Below are 12202 nucleotides of genomic sequence, written 5' to 3' on the forward strand. Positions count from 1 at the left end.
GGTTAGGTCTCATTGGGGAAACATATTAAGGTACAAAACAAATAAATGTAAAGTACAATTATTAGATGTACTATAAAAGAATTTTATGATATTTTGAAGCCTCATATTTGACATAAATTTGACAGAAAAAAATCAAAGAGGTTTCTCTGGAAAAATTATTTAGCTGAAATACAAAGGAGGGGAGGCATTATTTCAATGAAAGGTAACTGGCAGACAGTGGAAAAATTTCAGGCAGAACAAAGCATATGTAAATGCCCTGCGGTAGCCCAGTGAGTTCCCAAAACTGGAAGAGGTGTTTAACTGGATTAATTAATTCATCCATCCATTCACCCAATGAACAAACATTTACTATGTACCAGATATTGTCCTAGGTACTGGGGATAAAGAATAAAGCAGAGAAAAAGCTCTTTCCTCAGAGTGTTACTACGCCAGTAGGAAGGGAGAGAGAACAAAAACAAGAAAAGTAAAACACAGAATTTTGAAAAGTGATAAAGAGAAAAAGAAAATGGAAAATAGGGACCAGGAATGGGAGGACACTGTAATTTAGACAAGGTGGCCAGGGAAGGTCTCAGAAAGTGACTTTTGAGTAAAGGTCCAAAGGTGAAAGAGTAAACCATACTGATGCCTCGGGGGTAAGGCATTCCAGAAAGAAAGAACCTGAGGTGGAAGATTCTTGGCATATTATGGAACAGCAAATAGGCTGTGGAGGGAATGAGAAGGAAAGTAGTAGGTGAGGTCAGAGCACTAACGGGTGGGGACAGATCATGTACGGTCTTATAGCCTACCAAAAAGAGGCTGGCTTTCATTCTAAACAAAACAAGGAACCATTTCAAGGGTGGGAACATAATGGTTATGTTATCTGATGTTCATGTTAAATAGATCATTAGCTCCTGATTTAAGCATAGACTGAAAGGGAGAAGGTGGGAAGCAGAGAGATCAATTAGGAGACTATTTCAATAATCCAGGTAAGAGTTGAAAGTGATTCAAACAGGGTGGAGGCAGAGACATACCAACAGAAAAAGATTAACAAGAGAGCAAATGAATGTGTTTACATATTTGTTGAGGTAACCAAGGCACAGTCTGATGAAATTTGGGGTACAGAGCAAAGCAACTGAGGAAGATTCCATGCCAGACATACAGAGACTACAAATGCCTATCTAGGAGAGGACTGAAACACATGAATTTACTCCTATTCCCAGCTCTAGCGGTTTCCATACTCGGAGGCACAGCTCTACACAAAAAGAGAAGATGTCCCACTCCACAGATGATGAGTCAGGTTTTTAACTCAGGATTGAAGAATCAGACTTAAAAAAACACTGTGAACTAAAATTTTTTAAGTGTATTTACGGGTGTGTGCGAGAATTTATAATTTATCAAGCACTTCCTAGATGCCAGACAAAACCATCCTTCATTCCTAGAATAAGTATTACATCCCACTGTCTAGATAAAGATAGTATATTCAGAGAGGTTTTGTGATTCAAGTAATATCAGCCATATCAAGTGTCTCTATTATGTATCAGAGGTAAGTCTGACTCTAAAAATGATGTTTTTCCCTTTTACTATATATTATACCTACTACTTAACAAAAGTTAATTTTCTACATTAGTGCTTAGTGTAAACTAAGCCATAAGAAAATCTTTTCCCAGTTAAAAAGAAAAATCTACAAAATTAGGTATTTTTTATTATTTATAGTATCTTTTATTATACTTATTGGAAAAGATAATCATTTAAATTGAAGGCACAACTGGGGCACCTGGGTGGCTCAATTCAGTTAAGCATCTGCCTTCGGCTCCGGTCATGATCCCAGGGTCCTGGGTTCAAGCCCTGCATCGGGCTCCCTGCTTAGCGGGGAGCCTGTTTCTCCCTCTGCCTCTGCCTGTCTCTCCCCCTGCTTGTGCGCTCTCTCTCTCTCTCTGTCAAATAAATAAATAAAACCTTTAAAAAAATAAATAAATTGAAGGCACAACTATATTTCTTCTCTCACCATCACCACCAATTATTTAAGATGAAACCATTAGCTTAATATTAATAATCCTTCTAATGGATATGTAAAGCATATTCAACTACATTGCAACCCCTAATTTATATAACTCAAAAAAATGTTAACTTCTAGAAAATGCAATCAAGCACAAAATACTAGGAGTAGTGATGTAAAAATACTGACTTACCTTTACTTGTAGATTGGGATGAAATTCCCTCACAAGCTTCATTGAAGAGTCATATATAGAATTTCCAATTTTTACTGACTCTAACAGTGGTACAGGACGAAAGTTGGTGTGGTAGAGTTCAGCATTTAACCAGGAAGCTACAATCTCCAAATTAGGAAGAGTAGCACTCATGCCAACAATCTGCACGGCATTAGATAGAGAACTGGCTAAATTTGCCTGGCTGTGGAAAACAAATGAAAATGATGTTCAGAGATACATAGTATTAGTTACAAATAGTGCTGCTAACAGTATTTTTGGTCATGTCCTTGGTCCATACACCCACACGTTTTTAAGGTATACACCTAGAAGTAAAATTACTGGGTTATAGATCATCTTCAATTTTATTGATGTCAAACTGTTTTCCAAAGAGACTGTACTAAAGTAGCTCCATGATCCATGTGTGTTTTATTGTTCCACATCTTGTCACCACTTAGTATTGCCAATCTTTTTAACATTAGCCATTTTGGAGAGTGTGTGGTAATATCTCTTTGAAGAAGTAGTTTACATTGCCTTGATTACTAATGAGATTAAGTATCATTTCATGTTTATGGACCATTTGGATACCATCTTATAAATGCCTGTTGAAGGTGCTTGCCCATTGATATATTGAGTTTTTTCTTCTTGATTTGCAGAACTGTTTGAATGTTCTGGATAATGACTTTCCTCTTTCATTAATTTTTGCTCTTGTCTTTATTATTTCTCTCCTTCTACTTTCTGTGGCATTATTTTACTATTCTAAGTTCTTGAGATGAATAATACATTAATTTTTCAGTCTCTCTTCTTCAGTAATACATGCATTTTATACTATCAATTCCCCTTTAAACTTAAACTACATTTCACAAGTTTTGTTAGGAGATATACTTTCAATTCAAACTATCTTCCAATTTCTACTGTGATTACTTTTTTGACCCAAAAATGGGTAAAAGTCTATTTCCCAATTTCCAGGGAACATATGCCTCTCCTATACTTATTTTTTAGTTTAATTCCATTTGTCAGAGAATATATTCTAAATTACTTAAATCCTTTAAAATATATGGCTTTATGGCCCAGCATAGAGCAACGTTTTATTATGCACACTGAAAAGAACATATATTCTGCTTTTATTTGGTAATTCTTCTACATACATCCATTAGGTCAAATTTGCTAATTGCATTAGTCATATCTTCTATATCCCTACTGATTTGGTATATAGATAATTATCTCCATATTTTCTCATATACTGAAAAAGAGGTGTTAAATCTCCCTAAACTGAAACATAAGAGCTCCCAGATTGAAAGAATCTATTGAGCAACAAGCACAATGAACGAAAATGAAACACCAAGACATATTGGTGTGAAATTTCACAACACTGAGGAAGAAAAGGAGCCCCTAAAAACTCCCAGAGAGAATTAAAAAATTTCATACAAAGGATAAAGGATAAGCATGGCATTGGATTTCTCAACAGGAACAAGAGAATGAAGTAAGGTCTTAAAAACTCTAAAGGAAAAATATTTAAAACCTTGACTTCTATACCTGGACAATCTATGAAATAACTGTAAGGCATTTTCAGATATGCAAACTTTCAAAAAAAATCGTATGAATAGACTGTACACTAAAATAAAGTGGAACATCCTGGAAGATGTCCCCACCAAAATGAGGAAGTAAATCAAGAAAAAAATATGTTATCCAAAAAAGGGGGACTCTGACTCAAGCAAAAAGCAATAGGAATAAATGATAAAGAAAGATCCTAAAATAAGTACTATGCAGCACATATATAGTTTACCCACATAACCAGATTAGAACAATTCAGAAGTCTTTTGGAGAAACTTCAAGAAGATGAATTTGGTAGGGCGCCTGGGTGGCTCAGTTGGTTAAGCGACTGCCTTCGGCTCAGGTCATGATCCTGGAGTCCCTGGATCGAGTCCCGCATCGGGCTCCCTGCTCGGCAGGGAGTCTGCTTCTCCCTCTGACCCTCCCCCCTCTCATGTGCTCTCTCTCATTCTCTCTCTCTTAAATAAATAAATAAAATCTTTAAAAAAAAAAAAAAAAAAAAAGAAGATGAATTTGGTAGAATAGCAAATGTGTTAGAACATATTGGATGGAGATTTACATAAGGGGGAAAGAGGCTGGGGATCAATCAGTGAAAAGGACAGAGAAAACCAAGCCATCAAACAAAAAAGATATTTATTAATTTCAGAGAAAACAAAAAGTTATTTAGAAGGTAAAAGTAATCATAATACACTACATGACTCGGTTGGCAAAGGCATTTATATAGTCCTAACAGTGTAACATTAAATACTGATCTGAGCAAAATTATGGCATAACAGTATTTGGAGAATGGGAAGATGATGAGAGGACAAAGAGAGACTGTGGGGTCAGATGGGAGGAGATTGGGTTGGGTGAGTAAAGATTTTAAAGAAGAGCTAGATCTTCATCTTTCATAGTAAGTAGTCAATACACAATGTGTAAAACTAAAAACACAAGTGGCTACATTTAGAAATAACACTGTAAATAAATTTTTTAAAAGCTGTAAGAGTTGAAAGTAGTTGCCTCTGGAAAGGGGGGGATGAAGAAATGTTATTTTTCAAAATTAGTCTTGACTGCTTAAATAGAATGATGTATAACTGACAAATACAAAAACTGGATTTTTAAAATTTTACCATAAAAGTGGTGAACAATCCAAAATTTTAAAATGTTTACAAAATCATCTAAAATCACTCAGTCTTAAGTACTTCTTTTGGAACAAAAATGAACTGCTGTACATGAGTTTGTTCTAAATAGGTATTATTCTCCTTCTTTAATTTGTTTAATTCATACTTACTACGCACTTCTGCAAACACTTTCTCGACACTGCTTAGAATCTCAGGAACTCAGTTATTTCAGGTACTCACCAAGATGCTGACTTGTGAGTAATATAGCAAATCTTAGTGAGCAAAAGCTCCAGCAGATACCCTCGGTGGGAGTCTCCCAGCATATGCAATTCATCCACAACCACCAGTCCTAAAGAGATTATCCAGATACTAGGTTTTACAAAATTTCACAATTTCAAGAAAAATTTTAAAAGACTCAGTATCTTATATAGTAGTAAGTAGCTGTCATTACTACAGTATATTGCAGGTGATACAAATTTCTAACCATAAAACAAAAATCAGATTTCACATAATAGACATTCCTTTCTCAAGACATTTCAGACATCATAAGTGGTCCTACTGTAATGTATTCTGGATCTAAAAATCAATGATTAGCTAACTCAGAGGAAACTGCCTCTCATTACTCAGATACTTCTTTATTGGCAACCTTGTAGAAATACATGTACAATGAGATATCAAACACATGCTAGGACAGTTATTCAGTGTATTGACTTTTCTATGGGGGAAAACAACCAGGGCAACCAACAATACTGATGTTAGAAAGTTGCTTAGAAAAACAAAATCAGGGGCGCCTGGGTGGCTCAGTCATTAAGCATCTGCCTTCGGCTCAGGTCATGATCCCAGGATCCTGGGATGGAGCCCCGCATCGGGCTCCCTGCTCGGCGGGAAGCCTGCTTCTCCCTCTCCCTCTGCCCCTGCTTGTGTTCCCTCTCTCGCTGTGTCTCTCTCTGTCAAATAAATAAAATAAAATCTTTAAAAAAAAAAAAAAGAAAAACAAAATCAGATCAAGAAGAAAGAAATGATTTTAAGGGATGTTTTTGTTTGATGATGATAGGTAATGAGTCACTCTACTACAAAACATAAGTATGTTTTGTCTACCAGAATCCTCTTCTCCACTATTTGGAGAATTAAACCAGTCTGTGCACTTGGAATAATGCTCAAGAATTACTGAAAAGTTAGTACCAACCAATGCCTTCTTTAAACACAGTCATAAGATCATGGTTTTCACAGGCGCTGGTACCCCCCCGACAAAGCCTCCCCACCTAAATCAAGATCTTTCAGACCCATTTCCTAATGGCACATGATGCTCCTTTTCCTCATCAGTAAGCTATCTCAAAAATCATATGGCATGGTAAGTTATTTCAGTTTACTCACTCACTCAGTCATTCAAAAAATATCTGTGCCAGGCACTGTGCTAGGTATATTGGATATCACATTTAATAAGATTCTATTGCAATCCTTGAGATATTTAAAATCCAAGGGGGTTACAAGTGATAAGACAATTCTGATACAAATTGATGAATGTGATTTCTCTAAGCTTTACAGAGCAGAGCCATGTCTTATTAATCTTTGATTTCATTCCCCACTCCTACCCTACCCAACTTTACCATTTAAGTTCACCAGGATCCCAGTGAGTAGCTAACTGATATGAGTTGCCGCTTCTGCTGATGCTACAACCATTCTCTTCCTGCTGCTACCTCTACATAGACTTTCCTAAGTGGTTACAAAAAAAAAAACAAAAAGTATTAAGGTAGAAAACCTTCCCGGAGTTCCAAACTCATATACAGTGTCAGCTTCTATAGCTCCATACCATTTCCCTGCTAAATGGTAACCTCTAAGTAAAGGCCAAATCTAGATATCCTAGCACCAGAATATGATAATGAATACATACTAACTGCAGATATGGCAGAAACAGCCCCAGCATGCTTCCTTCTATTCCCAGTAAAGTTTAGACAGAAAAGAAGCAATGAGAAATGACTTGAGGGCTCAAGGATATCCTCTGTGTTTTGTAAAGTGCAAACATACAGGGAAATAGTCAATAACAGCAAGCAGGACAAAAAACTTTTTTTTTTTTTTAAACACAGAGTTCCTAACATTACAGATGCCAATTCTCAACTCCATAAGCAGATGACAGATAATAAGAAAAAAATGGGACATATAGAAATCACAACAGCTCCACTCCATTCCATCAAAAATTAGCAACAGAAAATATTTGCTTATTTCCTACTTTTCTTACCTAATAGATCCATCTTATTTTCCTCTATGAGGCGATTGATCAGACCATTGGCTCTCTCGATTGTGCAGACAGCAATATCCAAGGAAGAGAAATGCCCTGTTGGAGAGGCACTGCCCATATAACCGTCCACATTTATTCCTACTTCCTGAAACAGACTCTGAATTGAGTGAAAAGGAACAATACAAGTAAAAATACTTGAAATTCATGAATTGTAGATTGGTTCTATCCCAGAATACAGACATAAGTATCCAAAGATATTTATTAGATTACTGTTGGTTGTTCCTGGCCAGGACACACTGTTTTTTGGGGTTTTTTTTAGTATCACATGCTAAAAATATGAAGTTTAGAACTGACAAAACTCAGAACAGAGATTTTCTGTTAAGACAGAGTCCAATAGAAGTATGCCATTTTAACGATTACATTAATACAGCACTTCCAAGAGTTATTTATAGAAATTAAAATTGGAAGAAAACTACCTTAAGCACTAAATTTTTAATCTAATGAACATGCAAGAAACTAGCTCTTTTTAAAAACACAAATGTAACATTTTAAGAAACAAATTTATACTTCATGAAAAAATTATTCTCATTATCCCACAATTTTTTATACAATAGAAGTTTTCAAAAGTCCAATGCAGTGGGACCTTGATGTTAATTTTTTTTTTTTTTTTTTTGTAGTTTAACTTTAACTAACATACCTTCTCAATAAAAAGGATCCTTTCATCATTTTGTTACTTTGGTCTAAGTTGAGAGGATGTTACCATGTAGGACCAGCTTTGTTGGCTATTTGGCCTCTGAAATAACTGTTAAAAAGATTTATAGAACCATAGAACTTTAGAGCTGTTCATTCAATAAAATGTTTCTGAGTGTTATTGAGTTAACCCATAGTATTAGGGTTAAAATCCTCATTTTACCAATGAAAATACTGAGGTCCAGGAGATTATGTGCCTGGCCTGAAGATATAGTTAATGGCAAAACTGGGACTAGAACCCAGATTTTTTGACTACCAGTATAATAGTCTTGCCATTGCAACATATTTTTTCACTGCAGAAATCACAACAGTAAATGTATTCTATTTAATGAAACACTGTTATTTGTAAAAATGCCTTAAAAACCAGTGAGTAGCATACAAATGAAAAATGTTATTATTCATTTTTGCAGAACAGACCACAGGCCTGAAGCTTTACCTACACACCAATGGATCTTGTTCTTCTTCCCCTAACTACTCCCAAATGGCCCTCAGTTAGGATAGGATATGTTTCTTTAAACACTCTCCTTTCCGTGCTTCACTCTAATTCTACTATTCAGTTAAAATGCTGTTTTTTAATTTATATGTTTAAATACTAATTGAAATATTCTGTTTACTTCCTAAGGAAAAGTTCATAAATTTTAACACAATTTTCAATTACTCTTTTGATTTAATGACCCTTTCTCCTTTATGCAATAATAAAAAAGTTTCTCTTCATAAATGGTCAACTTTTAAAGCTACTTTGGGATGCAATAAAAGAAACCTTTATTAACACAGCTGCCAATAATAGGTCTTATTACAATAATGTTCTTAGTACAAGAACATTACCTGAAGATAGTATTTCTTCTCTTTAGCCACAGAGACAAAGGGCAAAATAAACAAAGCTTTCTTCCGCATTTCCAAAACTCGCTTCAACATAAGTAATTCAGCAACAAGAGTCTTCCCAGCACTTGTAGGAGCTAAAACATATTATTCCACAAGGTTATTACAAAGAGAAGTAATATTTGATATACTGCATTAATTAACGTTTTAAGCCATATCCAGTAACTACAGAGCCTTAGACTAGCCTATCACTAAGGCCCCTACTAGCATCTGAAAACTTTATTCACTTACATGACCCTGACTTCAAACCAGCACTCTAGATAGCCTCACACTGAAAACAGAAAATTATTAAACAAATCCTTTTATGAACAATAAATGATGAATACTTAGTCCCTAGCTTGTATGTACCGATCCTTTCCTTTAAGTGCTGAATGATTAAAAGCCATGCTTTGAGGAAGGAGATAAACAAGTTTAATATATTGTGGTAGGAACCATGATAGAAGTTGAGAGAGAAGAGCTATAATGAAGTTTATGGAAAGGAAACGCAACTTATGAGACAAGAAGGGAAGAGGAAAGGAATGCCAAGCAAAAGAAACAGCATGTGCAGAAGCCTGGAGGAAAGCCTGGTAAGTTCAGAGGGCAGCGATTTAGTAAGCCTGAAATAAAACCAGGAGGAGTAAGAGAAGAGATATGAACATGTCACATGAAAAAGAATTTTATAATCCCACCACATAAGGAATTTAGAATTTATCCTGAAAGCAATGTAGAGTGACTAGTGAGTTTTATGAAAAGGAGTGGCAAGATCATATTCGTACTCTATAAAGACCACTTTGCAAGCAGAGGCAGAATAAAACCAGAGAGAAAATACAAACTCGTTATAAGGCTATTGCATAATCTAGAAGATGAGCATAATCTACAAGAAAGAGGATAATAAACTAGGTAGTGTACCTAAAAACAGAGAGTAGTCAAAATCAAGATATTTGGGTGGCTCAGTCGGTGGGGCATTTGACTCTTGATTTCCACTCAGGTCATGATCTCAGGGTGGTGAGACTGAGCCCCCATCAGGCTCCACACTCAGGGAGGAGTCTGCTTCTCTCCCCCTCTCCCCTTCTGCCCCTCCCCACGCACTCACGCTCTCGTGTGTACTCTCTCTCTCTCAATAAATCTTTAAAAAAAAAAAGATACTTGATAATATACACTGGACTTGGTGATTAATTGATGTAAGCTGGCAACCAGAAATATGAATGATACCCAAGTTTTGGTTTAAGCAGTTGAAATGGTCAGGCCATTCTACCACTGCCACCAGTTAGTATTTATTATGTACATTCTACATGCCAACAACTGTTCTAAGCATTCTCTCATGCTTTCTATTAATATGCTCTATATTAATTACCACAGGCATTAACTGTAACAGTTTTCAAACCCAACCAATCTGACTCCACAGCCTGAACTTATTGTTCCTAATGATAACTATCTGCTGAAGCCATAATTAAAAATCTGGATGACTCACAACTTCAGAAAAAACTGATACAAAGAAAGTGCATCTTATCATATGGTAAGTTCTAAAGTCAGTGAGTAAAAAGGTTAAAAAGTATGAATGTCAGAGTTGCCCCTGAAAGCCTATATAAGTCTTCTATATGGTAAATTACATATGTTTTTGTGTATACAACCTTGTACAAGCAGGTCAATGTATATAACATTATACATTATGTATTTATAATATACATAATACATAATGTATAATGTTCACACACTCTAAAGCAACTGAGATCAACCAGGGGAAGAGCAGATTTACATTCCCCTTACACTCTCACCCTGGGACATGGTTGTTAAGAGGAAAGACAAGCAGAATAGCTCTCTTTAAATCGTCTGCTTTTTCGCTCCCCACACTCACCAATATAATGGAATTTGCATAATTTAAATACGCATATGATGAGACTCCACTTTTCCTATTTTAAGACTTTCTCTAGTTATGAAGCAGTGTCATTCACTTTTTAAACTACCTCATAACTACTACCTTTTAAATTACTTCATAACTACCTCAAGGGTATCCTTTCTATTCATGTCATAAAGTAGTACAGAAATTAATGTGCACAAATTTGAATACCTGAATAGACTAAATTCTTTCCTTCCAGGACTTGTCCAAGCAAAAGGCACTCTGCCTGCCATTCAAACATCTTTTTTACACCAAAACTGTGGTATTTTTCCAGAACCGCTACAGGAAGTCCCCAGTTTGCCAACAGCAACTTGTCTATTTGATCGTCAGGAATTGTCTGCTTGCATTCCCCTTTCAGGAAAGAAAAAAGTAATTAATAGTTGAACCTAATTCTAACATATGACTTCAGCTGTTCGTCTTCCACTGTGTTTTGGGATTCCCACGTGCTGGCCTGAGGCTATCTATGTAAAGCACATCCTGACAGAAAGCACTTCCTACATCAGGATCTGTAAGGAGTACTGGGCACTATTAGGCGTGAGCCCCCGACAGGTGATTAGATCTGGCCGACGAGGAAGTTGTTTCTGTAAAGGTCTAAAGACCCACAAACCACTTGAATATCATTTCCAGGCTGTCGCCCAATCTGCACGTCCCTGTCCTAACAAAGTGGCCTGCCACACTAGGCCAGAGTCACAAACTGAAAAGGGGAGTAGAAGTCTAGTGGGCTGTGCAAACCACGCAAGCTCTGTGCTGAAACTACACCTCCCCGCACGTGGCTGGGCACAGCTGCCCACCTCGCCCGCGGCCCCTCAAGCGCCTGCGAGTACCTGCAGCTGCGGCCTGCGCTCGGCCGCGGTCCTTCAAGCAGCGTCCCAGACCCGGCGGCGGACTCAGCACGGGCCCCGAGGGGAGCAGGGGGCTGTCCCTGCCGTCACCGCCGCTTCCCGAGGAGTCCGAGCCTGATGCTGAACGCCGCCGTTTTCCACTCCAGCGAGGAAGATTCATCGCGAACTCTTCTCGGCGATTCAAGGAAAGTCACAGTCCCAGCGTCCTCCCGCTCCGGAGAAACCGGGCCTGGTGACAGGTGCAGCCTCCATCTTCCCGCCTCGGCTTTCAAACTCAGGCCTCCCAGCCCGCCCCCGGAACCATAGAGTTCTCAGTGGTGAGAGTAACCTGAGAACCATAGAGTCGTGGGGAAGGAGCGGCTTCGCTGGTGTCTTAGACCTCCAGCCTTTCGCCTCGCTTGTAGGTTAGGGTCAGAGAAGCCGAGTTGCACCTACATCAAGGGGCGGGGGCGAGGGAACGACTCTGTACGTATAACCTGTATTTATAATCAGCCTGGCCTAAGCACTTTTTGTCTATTTCTTGTTTGAATAGCAAGATTTGCTAACGTCATGAGTTGCCCGTAATAGGTAGCTCAGGGAAGTAACTCTTTTTAACATATTGATATTAAAAAAAAAATTACAGATTATGTGTGCAAGTACATATAGTACAAGTCTGGGAAATAGCTTTTGAGAATCAATTCTGTGAAAACCCTATCTTATTTAAAAAATGTTTTTGAATGGCAATATTCTAAAATTCCACAAGATGGAGACATTACTCCATGAAGGAAACATTTTTCCTCGTT

General features: G+C 37.4%; 1 protein-coding gene across 1 annotated transcript in view; it reads right to left on the bottom strand.

Moving 5' to 3' along the window:
* POLQ (DNA polymerase theta) overlaps positions 1-11688 on the bottom strand; it is a 126132-nt gene extending 114444 nt beyond the window's left edge. Inside the window, exons 1-6 of the mRNA XM_032406649.1 lie at positions 11403-11688; positions 10750-10929; positions 8649-8779; positions 7074-7230; positions 5078-5186; positions 2169-2388 (exon numbers count right to left, since the gene is read on the bottom strand). Coding sequence (XP_032262540.1) covers positions 2169-2388; positions 5078-5186; positions 7074-7230; positions 8649-8779; positions 10750-10929; positions 11403-11580 — 975 coding nt within the window. The 5' untranslated portion in view covers positions 11581-11688. The remainder of the gene's footprint in view (positions 1-2168; positions 2389-5077; positions 5187-7073; positions 7231-8648; positions 8780-10749; positions 10930-11402) is intronic.
* Between the last annotated feature and the right edge of the window lie 514 nt (positions 11689-12202).

This window comes from Phoca vitulina, unplaced genomic scaffold (assembly GCF_004348235.1).
Source record: "Phoca vitulina isolate PV1807 unplaced genomic scaffold, GSC_HSeal_1.0 scaffold8, whole genome shotgun sequence".
In the NCBI taxonomy this organism is placed as follows: domain Eukaryota; kingdom Metazoa; phylum Chordata; class Mammalia; order Carnivora; family Phocidae; genus Phoca; species Phoca vitulina.